At 47.6% G+C, this 17,792-nt stretch overlaps 1 protein-coding gene across 2 annotated transcripts in view; it reads right to left on the reverse strand.

The window, feature by feature from the left end:
* Positions 1 to 10,085, reverse strand: part of AJAP1 (adherens junctions associated protein 1) — a 141,552-nt gene extending 131,467 nt beyond the window's left edge. For both annotated transcript variants that reach the window (XM_078379149.1, XM_072977754.2), the window contains exon 1: positions 9,791 to 10,085. In XM_078379149.1, coding sequence (XP_078235275.1) covers positions 9,791 to 9,819 — 29 coding nt within the window. In that variant the 5' untranslated portion in view covers positions 9,820 to 10,085. The remainder of the gene's footprint in view (positions 1 to 9,790) is intronic.
* Between the last annotated feature and the right edge of the window lie 7,707 nt (positions 10,086 to 17,792).

Genomic DNA, 17,792 nt, shown 5'->3' on the forward strand with positions numbered 1-17,792 from the left:
CAGCTTTAAAAATGGGATTTGGGATGTGGGGAGAAGGAAGAGAATCAAGACAACCGAGAATGCAAAATATTGTGAAGAAATAGCACACCATCAGATTTGAGCCCCAGAACAATTGTGAATCCTCATTCCCAGGAGATGGAAAGCAAATATTTATTTCTCTATCACACACATACATGCACACACACACACACACAGGGAAAGAGAGAGAGAGGGAAAGCGCACAGCACATTTCCATGAAATCAGAACCCTGCCCTGGTCATCTTGCAATTAAAATCTGGATCATGTGTACAGAACAAAGAGAAGGGGAGAACGCAAGAATAAACTCTGAAGAAAATTAATGTACAAGCTAGATGGATCTATGTAAATACTAAAAAGAGAGAGAACTTTGGATTATAAAGACAGTTCAGAAATCAGAAGACCAGCGTCTCTGTTGTGGGACAAAAATGCCCATCTGTTCTAAGCAGAGACGGCCCTACCATTTGACAGAGTGAAGGGGCCACTGGAGGACACTGATGTGAAAGCAAGGTTCTTCTGTAAATAGAAAAAGAAACTCCATCTTCTCCCTCACCTTCAGGCGGCGAAAGTAGGTAACTCTGGTTTTGTAAGGGAGGTTCATTAATTCCATGTTTTCTTTGAAATCTTGCTGGAGCTCTCCAAGGTTCTGAAAAAAAACCAAGCCCTCCCACAATAGCTTAAGGACCTTGGACAGCTCCTTTAATGTTGGAACCAAAACCCTGGATCCCTGAAAAACTGGAGTCTCCAAGCTGTTGGCTCACGTATCTGGACAGTAAAACAATGCAACAGGAATTCAGCAGCAAAGAAAGCATTTTAGATTGCAGGTGGGTGCATCTGAAAACCACACCATTTCTCCTCTTGCGCTCACAGTTCGACTTCCTATAAATAGATTAACTCGCAGGAACAACATGGATTAGAGCCGTTAGAAACTGTGGGTTTTTTGAACAAATAAAAATACAGTACAAACGTTAAGTACAGAAGGAAGAAGGAGATGATAAAAACAGAGAAACCAAGCGGGGTAGGATAATTATAAATTCCAACCCATTTGCAACATCTTTGTCAATTCCATCAGATTAATTTCTTATGTCACAGTTATTCCTTGTCTTTCAAAACCAGTCTTCTGATTCCAGAAAGGAAACTGAACTTTACTGAACTATTGCCACCTTTGAGTAAGTAAAGGTGGGTTTCTGAAGTTAACATAGAATCGTAGAAGCCTAGAATCATGGAGCTGGAAGGGTCCTATAAGGCCATCAAGTCCAACCCCTGCTCAAGGCAGGAATCTAAATCAAAGTAGATCAGATAGATGTCTGTCCCATTTTCTCTTGACTACCTCCAGTGTTGGAGCGCTCACCACCTCCCAAAGCCATGGCTTCTGTTGTCGTACTGCTCTAACAGTTAAGATGTTTTTCCTCATATTCAGCCTAAATCTGGCTTCCTGTAACTTGACCCCATTATGACATGCCCTGCACTCTGCGATGATCTATAACAGATCCTGCCCCTCCTCTGGACGACTACTTCTCCAATCTCTCCCAGTCTTCTTTTCTCAGGGCTAAACACACTCAGTTCTTTCCGTCTTTCCTCCTAAGGCTTGGTTTCCAGTCCCCTCATCATCCTCACTGCCCTCTTCTGAACTTGCTTCAGTTTGTTGGCATCCTTCTTCAAGTGCCATATCCAGAACTGGATATAATACCCTAGATGAAACATTTCGGTTCACTGATCTAGACCTAGAGCCCAGCCCACCTTTGTTGCTCACTGTCTGCTTGTCTGCCCAATACATCACCATCATCACGTTAGAACTGCAGAGCTGGAAAGGACCCTCAGGGTCATTGAGTCCAGCCCGTCAAGGAGGCACCACACGGGAACTGAACTCCCAACTTCTGGCTCCACATCAGAAGCCTAAACCACTGAGCTCTCCAGCAGTTCGTCTTGGGTCCACTGGATCTGGATGGTTGTATTCTCCTCCATAATATCTGACATCTGAAATAACTCCATAAGTCCCTTCCCTTAGTCCTGCCATCCTCACAGCCCCCTCCGATGCAGACCTGAGACAGAGTCTTCTTGGTGGCTGCTCCCAAAGCTGTGAAAATCCCTTCCATAGGGCAGGCTTTCTCTGTTGTCTCCTGGCCAACAGGCAACTGATTTTTGTTTCGATTCCAGCAGTCTTTCATCAATGGACTGGCTCTCCAGCAAACGGCTTTGGATGCCTTGCTGCTGTGTTTTCAACAATGTGTTTTTAAAAATACTATTTTAATTTGGTAGAATTTTAGAACAGGATTGCATCTTAGCAATACGGGGGGGGGGGGTTGAAAAAAACCTTTCCAGCAAGCTCCCTTTCATGCAATGGGTTGTGTGAGCGATCCCACAAAGGGTGTGAAGACCCATACGTAAGAGAGAGCAAGCCAAACGACAGAGGACGCTTACATAATTATACTGCCACTCTGTGTTTCTGCACTAGGAAACGAGATGTTTTTGTGCTAAAACTTTGTCGATATGCGCCCGGTTTTTCTAAGCTTCATCTGTATTTGTTCCCATTTTGATTACAAGCTTGCTTAGGTCCCAGTGCAGGGAGAAAGGCAGGCTATAAATCAAACAAAGAGCACAGTCTCATATCTTTCTCACCAACTGGATAACCACTTGATTACAACCACAGACATTTATAGCAATGCATCTGTGAGTTGAGGGGCCTCTAATTTGGCTGCCACAAAAGGGAAAGTGTGACGGCAAGAAGAGAAGGGGACGACAGAGGCCGAGATGGTTGGACAGGGTCATTGAAGCAACCAACATGAATTTGACCCAACTCCAGGAGGCAGTGGAAGACAGGAGGGCCTGGCGTGCTCTGGTCCATGGGGTCACGAAGAGTCGGACAAGACCTAACGACTAAACAACAACAAGCTGCCACAAACTCACTGGGTGACCTCAGGCCATCCATCCCCACCCACCCAGAAAATGGTGAATAATAACACTGATGTAACAAGAGAGGCTGGTGGCAAATTTCACAAGGTTGGGGGACTTGGTTCGTGTTCTACTCCAAACTTTCAAAGCTCTTATTCCTTGCCTCAAAAGGAGATCCCACACCTGGGATATCTCTTCCGAAGATCCAACTCAAACCCGGAGTGGATTCACTGCTCCCGTGGAATTGGAATCAACAGCCGCTTCCACAACTGGCTTCCCTTGCAGGGTTGTTTTAAAGAACACAGGTAGCTAATATTTGCCATGCATTACAACACATTGAGCACAAGTGTGGGAGTTGTTACTGGTGCTCTGCACTTCACACCTAGAGATTACAGCCTTTAACTTATGGATTCCACTTCCGTTTGAAGGTTGTGATTCAGCTGCATTTCATGTTGAGATCAACTGGGAGCCCGAGACAGTTGCTTCCTTGCATTGGAAATGCATGGACCTAGAGAGGCCCCAGTGCGATGCAGGATGTGTCCCTCACAGCTATAGAGATCTTTGTTCCCGGAATGTTAAACCCTTCTTTAAAGATCTTGCAAACTTCTGACCTTCACCAAGCCTTGCCGCAACAATTTCCATACATTAAGCATTGCCCGAAATATGATTTCATTCTGTCCGTCTTGAAATGTCTGCTCCTCTTTTTGGTTGAGAAAGTTCTCGTTATTATGCCACGGAAATGGTGTAAGGGTCTTCCTGTGAGTTGGAATGTTTCTGGAAGGAGACGCCCGGGATGCTTAAGGGTTCAGAAACCATTTCGTTTGAGGACTGGTCAAGGGATCTGGTTACGTTTGGCCCAGAGAAGAAAATCAGCAGCTGGATAGCTCAGTGATTTAGGTCTTTGGCTGAAGAGTCAAAGGTTGCAGGTTCGATTCCCCCTCTGGGTCTTCTTGACAGGAGCTGGGTATCTTCAAGCTTGGCAGTTCGAAGATAAAAATTTAAAAATATGATCAAATAGGACTATTCTATAAAGATAGATCATGACCGTCATCTACAGCCCCAGAGGGTCAGAGCCAGATGAAAGATTCAAACAAGAGAGAAGATTCCAAATAAATGTGAAGATAACCTTCCTGATGGTAGGAGCTTTCCAACAATCATCATCAACATCATGCGATGTCAAGCCAATTCTGTCCTAGGGAGACTCTGTTTAGGGTCTTCTAGGTAGGCAATACTCAGAGGTGGTTCCCCATTCCCTTCTTCTGGGGCTGACCTGGGACTTTGCAGCTTGCCCAAGACCACACAGGCTGGCTCTATTTCCAGGAGGCCCTATGGGGGAATCGAACTCCCAACCTCTGGCTCCATAGCCTGACTCACTGCACTATCCAGCCTGCTTTCAACAGTAGAATGGACTTACTTGGAAGGTAGTGGTCTCTCCTCCATCTCATAGGCATCCTTCAGTCTCAAGAGACTATGGTAACATGCTCTGTATGGAGGATTTGGAACAGCGTCTAGTGTTTTGACGCTGTATGCGAAGCTGGAGTGTCCTCTCCAGGACATGAAGCCTGGGTAAAATAATATGGAGCATAGGCTGTTACCCAAGCAGCAAATCCCCCCTCTCCATGTCACTGAAATGGTTCAATGGAAAGGCAAGAGCCAATACAACTGGTTCCAGCGACGTCGCAGGAGTTGGCAGAACGACAAACCGCCTCCAGGACTATGGCTCTGGATTTTGCCTCGAGGTTAACTCCTGAAGCCTTTTCCATCGGTTTCCATCCCATGAATTAGACCTTTTGGATTTTCAAACAGTGATTGGGTGGCTACCTATCACTATGCTTGAACTATGGATTTCTTGTACTGTGATGAGCTGGACTAGATGAGTTTTAGAGATCTCTTCCACCTCTTGGGTTCTATGTTTGTGTGTATGTTTTGTGCCATCAAGCCAGAACTGACTTATAGCAGCCCTAATAGGGCTTTCAAGCTAAGTCAGAAATCCTGTTCTCCAGAGTCCTAGCTCATCACTCTATCTGCTACACCTCGCTGGCCACCTATGGTTCTATACCACCCATAATGGCATAAATCTTTCCTCTTTTTCCCCTTCATCATCCTTCCCCACCTTCCCAAACCAAATTCGGTGGACATGGAATCCTCATTCTGAAGATTTGTGACCTTCTTCAGACAAACGTCCCAGTTTGGGGGGCAAGTGAAGATTTTGGGTGCCAGAATGTCCTTCCTGAGATGCCGAAGTCAAAATCTACACACACTGCCCTCAACACGCAAGGGATTCCCATCTCCGACCTTTCCCTCCTTGTTCTCAACAGGACACCCGTCTCTCTTTTCCCCGCACGGCACGAAAGATGCTCACGCGTGCCTGGATGTGGGTTCAAGTTGCGCCAAGGCGAAGAGGAGGAGAGTTTTAAAAGATTGGCCAATAAGGAAAAAAAATGCAGGTCCCTTGAGCAGACAAAGTTAAACCAACTGGTGTAAACCCAATGATGGGCCAGGTTCTTGCTGGTGACCTCAACATGTCCGTGTCTTCCAACTCCTCCATCCTGTGATGGATAGACAGACCCTAAATCCCAACTAATTGCTCTTTGGGAAGAGCTGGGTCCCGTTTCCCTTGTCCCCGAGCCTTCTTCCCTACCGAAGGCCCCCTTTGGATGGGCTTCAAATGCTGCTCCAAACTCTTCCACAGGTTAGCCTTCGTTCTGCTGGATGGGAACCAGCAGGCCCCCCTCCTGGACCCCTCCTGCAATGCAACTGGACTAGAATCAGATCCTATAGTTTCCATCATCCTTACAGACCAGGAGAGGGCAACGCGGGCCAGTTCAACAGGCAGACCAACCTTGGCAGGTGATTTTGCTGTTATTGTTGCCTCCTGCTCTCAAGCCACTTCTGACTTAGGAGCAATCTCCAAAAAGTCCACTCCTCAACTGCCCTGCTCAGCTCTTGCAATCTCAAGCTTGTAGCTTCCTCTAAGGAGTCAGTCCATCTCACGTTGGGTCTTCCTCTTTTCCTGTGGCCTTCCCCTTTTATGTGCTATCAGTTCGGAATTGACTTATAGGGGCGCCAATATTTCTTTGGCTATACAGTGGGGTCTTGACTTACGAACGGCTCGACATACGAACGTTTTGACTTACGAACTGCTCTCATAGGAATATATGGACTCGACTTACGAACTTAGATTCGAGTTACGAACTCTTTTTTTCTTTTTTTAAAGCTAAGTCATCTTAGGTTAAAAGGAAAAAAGGAAAAAATATCCCCCCTCTAGTGGCAGAAGGCGGAATAGCAGCTTCCCATTAGTTTCTATGGACGAAAGAGCAGATACGGATTAAATGGTTTTCAATGCATTCCTATGGGAAATGCAAATTCGACTTAAGAACTTTTCGACCTGAGAACTGCCTTCCAATACGGATTAAGTTCTTAAGTCGAGACCCCACTGTATAGTTAAAAAGAATACTATTGTAATATTGAAGCTCACATTGTAATAAATATGCCTTTCATATTTTTTTTCTTTATTTCTTTATTGCAAACGCAACCCTGTGGCTTGCTTTAGAGAGTTGACCCATCTCAATTTTGTCCTCTTTTCCTGCTGCCTTCCACCTTTGTCTTTTCCCGGGAATCCTGCCTTCTCACGATGTGCCCGAAGCATCAGAAGATTTTATCTGTACAGTTTTCTCCACTTTGTTTTGAAGGAGATGGAGACAGACAGACACACACACACACACACACACACACACACACACACACCCCAAAGCAAACACCCTGCTAAAAATTCCTTTCCTCTTGTGACCTGCCCATCAGGCCATTTGATTTAAAAGGGCTAATTTTCAAAACAGTGTCAGGCTCAGGAGGTGAGGCACCAGCAGCAAAAGCAAGGGCCGCATCCATATTCAGCCTTTGATCATGGAGATTAACTACTTTGCAAATGCAGGTGCTCTGGGTAAGAGGTGCATTATCTGTAGATCCCTTTTCCAGCCTGCTTTTCAGGCAGGATTTTAACTCTCCTGTCTGCCACAAATAAGGATTGGGACCAAGAATCACAGGCCCACAAATCTGGTTCCTCCCACCATCCCTGTGTTGACAATGAGGCATTAAAAGGGGAGTGAAAAGATCTCTCCTGAACTCTTTGCATGTAAACGTTTGGGGTAGCAAGCAATTCTGGCAAACCGTCTCCTGTCTTACTTTCCCATTCCCAACTATTCCTGGTTTTCCCCATTCTGCAATGGTCAGAAAAATAAAATTACATAAGACTTCCACACCAGTGCTCTTAATGAAAAGACCCAATTAGTCCCCGTATCCAGCCAGGCTGTTTAGTTTCCCCCGTGTCCCGCACCGATCCAAGGAGCAATTGTGAAATACTTTCCATGAAACCAAAGGCCATAAAAGCGAATCAATATTGATCACAGCTGACAGGTCCCACCACGCCAGAACTCTCCTGGCTTCTGCATTTTTGTACACAGAGTGCCACCAACGTCAGGACGCCGGCCGAGATGCGTCGCTCCTCGCGCCGTGCGAGCCAAAGAATCGAGGAAGCCTGAGCATGATTGACAGGGTTGGAAGGCAGGCGGGGAGAATGGTGGAGTTCCACCACCAGGCTTCCACATCAGGAGAGTTTGAGAAGACCCTCACACTGTACATTAACCCCTTACTTGCTGTTACCACAGGCACAAAGCAAGAATGAATCAGATGAATGAGCTTCCTTCCACAACAACACTAAGCAACAACACGGACTATAGCTCAGTTCTTACGCTATCCCAACCATTGACATCTGCAATTAAGGAGACCTAGCATCTTACAAAGAGTTCTACTAAGCCAAGATGATGAGGATCACCCTTTGCCTTGAGATTTTAGAGAGCTCCCACCAGCACAGTTTAAACATATAAGCTGGGTAGACCCGGGAATCTACCCAGTAGAAAACAGCTCCTCGTTACAGCTCATCTCCAGTCCTGGGAGGGGCAGGACGAGAGATTTTAAGGAGCAGAAAAAGCAGATGTTTCATGACTTCATCCAAGGTTGGCCAAAGGTGTCCCAGAAATCTACGGTACGGCTTGGGTCTCCCGGGGGCAAGCCTGGGAAACTGAAACATTTATCTGCTGGAGTTTCAAGACTTACTCCAGCATTCACCTAGACCACACCACGGATCTGGGTCAAACAGATGCTGCTTCTGTCGGCTAGAAGTTCATATTTCACACCCATCAGGGCTGCAAGGCAACGGTGCCCCCCCCCTGTGCCCCGTCCAGCATGGAGGACACTAAATATTCACAGGGAAATGCCACAAGATGCTAGAGACCAGACGCACTTCTGCATCCTTTGGATTTCTTTTCTCCCTTGTCTGAAAAACGAAGCATGCGGCCACATGTCATTTCCGAAAACACTCAAACTGTGGTCAGATGTCACATTTTCTGTAGGAAAAGAACCCTCACTTACCCCTTTTAAAAAAAACAGGTGGATGCTATGTAGGAAACCAGAGCAAATGCTATCCACTCTTTCCCCCAAATCAGGTGTCTACTGCTTCCCAGTGGACATACACATGAAGAACAATCCGGTTTTCACCCTTGCCACAAACACACACACACATATACCTCGCGATGGAGATATAGGGCATCCAACAACAACACCGGTAAGATTTGCAAAGAGGGCCGCCCTCCGTGGCTGCAGCTAATTCTTCCGCCCTAAATGGAAACATCCTTTTCTGTTTGGCTCGCCCGAGACTCCAGTACATAAAGATGCCACATCAAATCAGGGGCACTTTGCCCGGGCGCATCTTCCAACCTGTGCCTGGAGACTTTTCCATAAACATCCAGCTAACTTGCGGGTTTAGATTCTCCGCATACACACCCGTTGAACAAGGGACCCACAAGTTCCTACAAGAGGCGAAACCCAGACACACATATGTCCATTCACACACAGACATGCACACACACCCATGGCTGTACATTTCCCATTCCTTGACACTCTACTGAGAGCTGATCCGGCGCCCATCTCTCCCCCCCCCCGCACCCCCCTCAGCCTTATTCCTTCCCCTCTGCTTCTCTGGCAGAGATGACATCTGTTTTAATCCTCTTCGCACTTCCTCGGGAGTAAGTCCCTAGCGTGCCTGATGAACAGCGATTCAGCTCAACGGGGCTCCCAGCAACCCCGGATGAGTCTCCTCTGGGGACACATCCTTGCTCCTCCATCCCCTACGCTCCCTCAACTGCGCAGTTGGTCTGATCCCAATCCACGGCCAAGACCGGCAGGAGGAGGGGTGGCGAGGGCTCCCATTTCCAAGGGCATAAGCCAAACCTCGGGCTGAACAGATTCAGGCACCCCCCCTTCTCTAAACGGCAGGGACGGGGCAGCTCGTCCCGATGCTCAAGGTCCCCTTCTTCAGACCAGGCGGCTCCCCATCTGCTCACCCAACACAAAACAAACACACACACACACACCACCAGCAGCAGCATCCATTAGGGAGCCTCAACCAGCTTCCCCGCAAAAAGCACCCACGGAGCTGTGGGGGGAGGGAGAGAAATCTAGGGCATAAGCAGGCAACCGCGATCCAAACCCCAGTGGATTTCTCCCTCCCCCCCTCCACTTCTGGGTAATTAGAAAGCCCAGTTTCCATTCTCTAAGCCAGAAGTTAAGCAGAAGGTCATTCCTATTAAGCCCCCCCTCCCGCCAATTTACCAAACATCCTCAACTCTTCACACAATGAGATCTTTCTACCTCTCTATCAACCATCTTTCTCATCGCTCCGCGTCTCCTCCGACACCACCTTCTCAAGCCCTGTGAATACGCTTGGGGTCTCCCCCCCCCTCCGCCCCATGCTTGGCTCCCTCTTCTCCTGCCACCCTCCCCACGTCTAACCCTGTCCCAGAACCCAGAACCCTCGGAGATCTCTTACCTGGTCCCTAAAAGCTGCTGTATCCACATGATCACGGCCCCAGGGTCCCAGGAACTTGAGGGGGGGATGGGGGGGGATCAAATCTTCACAGCCCCAGCCATGTGCGCGAGCTTTGGGGTTGAGGAATGTCTTTCCCGGATAGAAGGGGGGGGGAATCACAAGGCAGGTCCTTCTCTTTGCCTCTAAGGAGGGGAGCGAAAATCGGGGGGGGAGGAGAGTCTGCAAAAGCTGGGAGGGGGTTAAGATTTCAGGGGGGGCTTATTCCCACCCCCGCATGGCTGCCCGCCAAAAGTTGGCACCCAAGTTTTTATCGGGGGCCCAGGGAGGAAAGAGTGATGGAAGGGAGGGGGCGATGGAGGCGGGAGGGAGATCAACGTTGCCCCCTCCTCCCCCAGGCGGGGCAGGGAGCCCAGCGCCGGGCGCCCCCCAGGGCCATGGAGAGGAGGGTTGGGGGCCCCCCAGCTCTCCCCAGCAGGCGAGCCCTCCCCGGGAGGGAGGGAAGGAGGGAAGGAAGGCGGTCAGCCTTGGGGGTGGGAATGGGGGGGTGTTGGGTTCTGGCTGGTCCAAAGAAGCGGGATCGGGTCCTCTCAGCCGGGCAGCGTCCGCAGCATCCAGGCAGCAGGGGAGCCAAGAGAGCGCCCGCCGGGCTCCGAAACACGCCAGGCAGCGGGTGCAGCGCCTCGCCTGGCCGCGTCGCTCGCTCGCTCGCTCGCACTGCCTTCCCCTTGCTCGCCTGCCTGGCCGACGCCGGCGCCGCGTGGTCTGGCCCCGCCTGACGTCAGGCAGCAGCCCCCCCCTTCCCGGGAGGTGGGTTTTTTTTGGGGGGGACGAACCCCCTTATCTGAGCCCTCTCGTCCTCTCCTCTCCCCCCCGCACTTCCTCCGGCAAAGGAGACGAAACGGAGGCTTGGAAGGAGGAAAGAGGCGCCGCTCGGAGGGCAGGCTGCCGGGCGGGGGGGGGGGAGGGCGGGCAGGATGGCGCAAGGGTTAGAGAGGCATCCAGTCCGGTAGACTGTGGCGGAGGCTGGAGGGACGCGGCCCCCAGGGGTCGCGGCGGCCGTAACTGCGGATCGCCTTCCTGAGAACGGGGCGATGTTTTACACAAAGAAATACGTGAATAAATCGCGGGGGGGGGACTCCGACCGCGGGGCTGCCCTCCTAAATGTCGGAAAGCGGGAACTACAAGTCCCATCCGTCTGCAACCAGCAAAGCAAGGAGATCAGATCCCACTCTGACGTCAAGGTAAGACAACGGGCCCCATCTAGCATCCATCCTCTCGGGGCTGGAGAACTATTGTTCTTTCTCTGCCGTTGGACTACAAGTCCCATCAGCACAGCCAGTGGTGAGAAAGGGTGGGGCTTGCCACCCAGCCACGTCAGGAGGGCTACCAGTCAGCCAGCTCCGCCTTCTGCAAATCGGGAGACCCCTGTAGGGCTCCAGAACTACAACAACCATCAACCACCAGCAGCACAGGTAAGGTCCAGCGCAGGTGTGGAAGTGAGAGCTCAAAAGTGTGGGAAAAGTCTGGATCGACACCAAGGAAGCATTGAAATCTCCACAGCTCTTAGGATGATTATTCCAGGACCACCACACTAGATTCCGAAAGCAATTCCATCACCCTTGGGCTATTTTCAGCAACTGGCAATTAGAGATATACTGCTCCTGAACAAGGAGGTTCCAGACAGATATTTGATAGGCTGAGACTTTATTTTGCATCTCCAGTCTCCCCCTACTCACAGAGACACCATTTAGGAAGCGCAGGGTCCTATCTCTCACCCATCCCAGCCATATTACAACCCCACAGGACTGTTGTTTGGAAGCATCTGTAGCTCCAGCCAACCCCCTGCCTCGGGGCCATCCTCATAAAGAAGTACACAGTTTTGTGTTGCCAAATTTTTCACTGGCCCCTGCACCTCTGCCTTGGTAGCCCAGTATGCAGACACTTGCAAGTTAGCCTTTTTCCTCCCTCCATGCTATTAAATAAACAAACAGACAAATTTAAAAAGTATCATTGGTTAAGTTGTGCAACTAAAGGCCCTCTTGGTTGCACAGGAGCAGATCGGACTGGTGTTTCCCCCTGATCAGTTGGCAACCTCTAAGAACCTGGCTGCAGTTGTTCTTATGCACTTACCTTGAACGAACAGCACCAAACTCAACAGGATCTCCTTTCCACGTAGGCACGGCTAGGATCGCTCTGTTGAAAGTGTCCAAAACAACGAAAGAGTGCCAAAGGGACCTGGAACAGAAAGTAGTACTTAAGGTCTACAAAAAGAGAAAGCCTGGAGTTGCCAACTGATCAGAAACAGAAGGTCTGGGTTGCTCTCCTGCAGCTTTTTGCAAGGTGGGGAAAGAAACGGAGAGCTGAAACAACAACAACAACAACTTATTTTTCTGCTGGATTGCTCAGGGGTTTAGGAATCTGGCTGCAGACCCTCAGGTTGGGAGTTCGAATCCCACTGGTTCCTCTTTGACAGGGGCTGTGCTTGATGATCTACAGGATCCCTTCCTACTCTGCCATTCTAAGATTGATCTTCTTCTTCTGGTGCCATGAATTACAGGAAGCAAACATCTGAAATACAAGCCACCGTTGATGTCAAAGCGTATATGGGAGAAGTTACTTTTTTTCCCCTGCCTAGAATTCCCAAAATACCAGATTGCTGACAGCTGGGCCTTTCTGTTTGGGTGCAAGAAATTAAATTGTTCTAGTTTCCCTGTTCGCTGTCTGCTTCAGAGAGGCCAAAATCACTCTGTGCTGAAAGACAGACCCATTAATACCTTGGTGTTTAGAGGACGTTTGACTCTCCAATACTATTGATCACAACGCTTTCTTTTAAAAAGGGCTTAAACAATGCTCGGAGGTTGCTGAGTTATAACGATGAAGGACAGCCTTTAGATGTAAAACATCAGATCTATTTAAATAAGCAAAAAGCTTTGGTTTTTTAAAACAGGAGACTCAAAGCTGCTTGCCACTTGCAAGAGTTTGTTCAATTTTGAAGGGGAAAAAAACCCTAGATTTCTCTGTCTACCTATAAAAAGAAGTCAAGCGACCCTTCTTAGAAAGCACAACACCTTTTTCTGCTTGATAGCTCAGGGGTTGAGGTCTCTGGTTGCAGAACTGGAGGCTGGGAGTTCGATTCCCCCCCCCCGGGCCTTTTTGACAGGGGCTGGACTGGATGATCCCATGGGGTCCCTTCCAGCTCCATGGTTCTAAGACTGTATTGCTATCCACTCAATAGGGGCAGTTGATTTCAATTCTGCAGGAGGAGAGGATCCACTCTTGTATTTTAATTGAAACCAGTGGTTCCCCATCTCGGTTCCCCAGATGTTCTTGGACTACAACTCCCAGAAATCCCGGTCACCACAACTAATAGTGAAGGCTTCTGGGAGTTTTAGTCCAGGAACATCTGGGGAACCAAGGTTGAGAACCATGGATGCAAATCTTACAGGAGCTCTCCATGGTGCTGAATCTTGCCCTCACCATGGAGAGCGCAGTAGAATTCAGACTAAGACACAAAGTGGATTTTCAGTTTGCAGAACTCCTTCACAAGCACTTCTTAAAGCCCATGATATTTTAAATCACGTTTACAGGTCCTTCTCTTTTGGCGTGGGTGGGTGGATGAAAGAGGGAGAGAGAAAGATGAACCAGAAAAAAAAAACACCACCAAGGATTTGAATCCAGATCCTGCCCTATCATTATTACTCACCTCCAGCTTTATAGCTATTCAGGCAAAGCTTCTTTTGACAGTGTGGTGAGGGAAATACATTTTGAGACTCCAACGCCTGAGGTCTCCAAAGGCAGCGTCTTGTAATGTATATGCAGCAGCCAGATTGTTGACTTACAGGGATCACATACCCCACCCACCCCTGTTACAGCAGCTGCACTGGCTGATGATCCATTTCTGGGCACAATTCAAAGTTTTGGTTTTGCCCTATAAAGCCCTTAACAGTTTGGGTCCAAACTCTCTCGAAGACCCTGACTCCCACTATAAGCTGGCTCAGGTGTTAAGATCTTCAGATCTTTCACTTAGTCCCACCATCTTCACAGGTGTGTTCGGTGGGGACATGGCAGAGGAGCCTCCTCTGTGGCTGCTCCTTTAAACCATGGAACTCTCTCCCACTGGAGGCCCACCTGGCCCCATCTTGGCTGTCCTTCCACAAGCAGGCAAAGACATTTCTCTTCAAGCAGGCTTTCCTGGCTCCCCAAGTCCCTTTCTCTTTTGATAGCTTTCTCCTTGATGCATGGTGCCTGAGTGGGATTTTTCGATAGATTGCTATGCATTACTGCTTTGACTGGATTTTTAAGACGACTTGTGCTTTCCATTTTTGTGTTTTCCATTTCTCAGAATGGCATTTGGGTGTTTTTTTAAAAAAATATATTTGTATATTTACTGTTCTTAGCTTTAATATCACCTTTTAATGATGCAAGATGCCTCTTTACAGTATACTCATTGTTCTTTGCTTTCAGTATTGTCTTTCAATCATGTCATTATTAAAAATTATATCATTGTTTTCAGCTCTAACTATTGTTTTTTCAATGTCATAAGCTGCCTTGGGTCCTTTCCAAGGAAGGAAGGAAGGAAGGAAGGAAGGAAGGAAGGAAGGAAGGAAGGAAGGAAGGAAGGAAAGGTAAAAGGCTAAAACATTTATTACAGTGTGAGCTTCAATATTACAATACTATTCTTTATTACTACATAATATTAGAAGAAATATTAGAAATTGGAAGAAATATTAGCGCCCCTATAATTCAATTCCAAACTGATAGCACATAAAAGTGGAAGGCCACAGGAAAAGAGGAAGACCCAATACAAGATGAACTGACTCCCTGGAGGAAGCCACAAGCTTGAGCTTGGAACAGCTGAGCAGGTCTGTTGAGGAGTAGGCATTTTGGAGATTGCTCATAAGTCAGAAGTGGCTTGAGAGCACATAACAATAACTAACTAACTAACTAACTAACTAACTAACTAACTAACTAATTAACTAATTAAATAAATAAATAAATAAATAAATAAATAAATAAACAAACAAAAACAAATTAAAAAGTTTAATAGGAAACTTCAGGTGCTCCCTGTGCATCTGATGCAGTGTGAAGCAGTCCTTTAAAATGCATCCTTTAATAAATCTGTCATTTTTAGGGTAACACGGGACATTTCTTTTTCTCAGTCAGAGTCCATCTGTGGATCCTACTTTGACTGATGTGAAATCTATGGCTTTTCTGCCAGTTGGGAATAAAGACATGTCCAGAGATCTTGAATGTTTGCTATCGAAGGAAGGAAGGAAGGAAGGGAAAGAGAAGAAAGAAAAAAGAAAGGTTATATTTTATTCTATTTTTCCTAAAATTATTCAAAACCCATGATGCACACGGGTCATAAGCTCACAATATTATGACTCGGGCGTCGCATGGCTCATCAGAACTGTGCTAAATATTGGGTTGTATAATCTGTGATTCACGAGTCCCTTCTATCATATCCTACAGGGGTGGGCAAATTCCTCTCACTTATTGTTTGGGCTGCTCGCAAGTGTGTCACCCTGTCTCAGTCCCACCCATTGAGCAGTTTGCTGTTGAGAGCTTTGGCTCATGCACATCAGAATGGGCCCAAAAAAAACCCTTTAAGGATGATGCTTTTTAAAAGAAAAAGAAAAAGCTGGCAAAACATGCCCCGGGAGCTTTTAACATGGGAAGGTCTGTTCAGGGAAACAGCTTAAAAAGGTCTCAGAACTGCAGAGCTGGAAGGGACCCCGTGGGATCATCCAGTCCAGCCCGTCAAGGAGGTCCAGTGGGAGGAATCGAACTCCCAACCTCTGGCTCTTCAGGCAGAGACCTAAGCCACTGAGCTATTGGAATAGACCCTATATTACCATTGGGTGGGATTCTGTACAGTTTGGGTTGGCAAGCCAGTAGCACAGAAATCACTGCTTTCTTTCTTTTCTTTTTCTTTTCTTTTTTTTTCTTTTTTTTCTTTTTTTTACAGCTCTGGGTTTATGATTGCCAATGGTTTTACTGGTTAGGGCTTCTGTGCCAATAAGCGAGCCTGCAAATATTAAGAGATAATAGTGTTTTCCACCGTTTTCTCAAAAAGGTTTATCTGATGATTTATGTAAGCAAAACACAGGGCAGATTAGATTTATTTACCACCACCGCCACCACCCGGTTTGGGTACGGAACCTCGATCTGCATTTCAAAGCAAATGTGCATTTGTGCAAACCCCAAAAACAGACAGAACAGGAGAGGAGGCAGAGGATTTGAATTCTGTGGACTAGCAGAGGAAGGTGGGCATTAGAACATGAGCAGAGTGACAGAACTCAGGAATGGCTCCTGAGCCAGAAGGGACAGTCATTCAGAATGAAGTCTCGAGTCTCGTGGTGCGGTGGTTAAACTGCAATACTGCAGTCAAGGCTCCGCTCGCGATCTGAATTTGATCCCCAGGGACTCCGAGAACCAGCTTAAGGTTGACTCAGCCTACAATCCTTCTGAGGTCAATAAACTGAGTTCCCAGCTCACCGCTGGGTGCAATGTGCAACCTGCATAATTAAATTGTAAACCATCCAGAGAGCATTTTAAGTGCTATGGGGTGTGATACATAAACAGCACATTTTTGCTTTAAAGTGTAAAATCCAGCTTCAAAAGGCAGCCCGTCCTTTCTCCCACCCTTCACAGAAGCCTGGTGGGCAATCTTAAAACGTTTGGATTCCAGCTTCAGTCATCCCCAGCTAACTGATGGCCACAGTGGTTAAGGACAATAGGATTTTACGGTCCGGACAGTACGTACAACACTGGACAGGTCTGCTTTAGAAGTATGTAGGTAGCTTTTCTGGATCTGTGTAAAGGTCATCTGGAGTTTCAAGTCGGGTTCTAGGTCCCACAACTTTTGAAGGGTATCGACAAGTTGGACCTTGTCCAGAAGATGGCAAAGGGTCTTGAAACTAAGCCCTATGAACAACAGTTGAGAGATATGGATATGTTTCTTCTGGAGAAGGGAAGATTAAAAGTTGATACGCTTCCACAACAGTGTGTATAAAAGAGGCAATGAGCATGGCAGGTAAGTAATTGGGCTTAGAGGCCAAAATTCCCAGGAGTCTTTACTACCAGCTGTGCTGGCTAGGAATTCTGGGCGTTGTAGACCAAGAACATCTGGGCACCCGAGGCTGAGAAGCATTTCTTGGGGGAAAAAACACAGCTGCTCCCACTGTGACTATCGACTGCGCTAGAACAGGTAAAAGCCATGGTGAACATCTGGTGCACATCAGAGTTTCTTAAGGTAATAGAGTGATGTACTCACAGCAGGCAAAATATAGGCCTCCAGATGTTGAACTGCAACGTCTTGTGTGCTTCACCATGGACATCTTGGCTGAGGTACAGAACCAAGAATGCCCAGAGGGCCATTCTTTGCTCATCCCTCAGGTAGCTCCTCCACCTGTGCCCAAGGATGCAGTGGCTACACATCCTCTTTCATTGGGGGGGGATTGTCCTCTTTTTGAAGGACCCCCATGGCATCTTCCTTTTGAAGAGGTCCATGGAGGGCCATCCAGTCCATGCCTAACAAGAGAAATCAAGACCCATCAGAAGAAGGGGTGATCCATCAACCCACCACAAGCAGCATCTGGGGAGCAGACTCAACAGGTGCCCCACAGGTAAACTCCGGATCACTACCTTCCCTTGAAAATGTATTTAAATCATTTTTTAAATCTTAAATTTATGCCTAGGCATTTAAATCAATGCATGCAAATCCATGCCCTCTTTTTTTTCTTCCTTGGTTTTATTCTACATGCACCCCTCCTCTGACAGAATTGTACACTCCATAGTGACAGGAGCGTGGTGACAATTTTGTGGGGGGGGGAGACTCAACATGGATTCAACCGTGACCAGCAGAGGAAAACACTCCGGCTCAATTCTTCTCTTCTGTTGCGAGCTTATAGTTATCGTCTGTTCCATTTTCCAAGAGAACAGGCGTGGGGGGGGGGGGAGAGAGCGATATTGGGATCAAGCCGAATGATGGGGTTTCCAT

The sequence above is a fragment of the Pogona vitticeps genome, chromosome 7, assembly GCF_051106095.1.
Source record: "Pogona vitticeps strain Pit_001003342236 chromosome 7, PviZW2.1, whole genome shotgun sequence".
Classification (NCBI taxonomy): domain Eukaryota; kingdom Metazoa; phylum Chordata; class Lepidosauria; order Squamata; family Agamidae; genus Pogona; species Pogona vitticeps.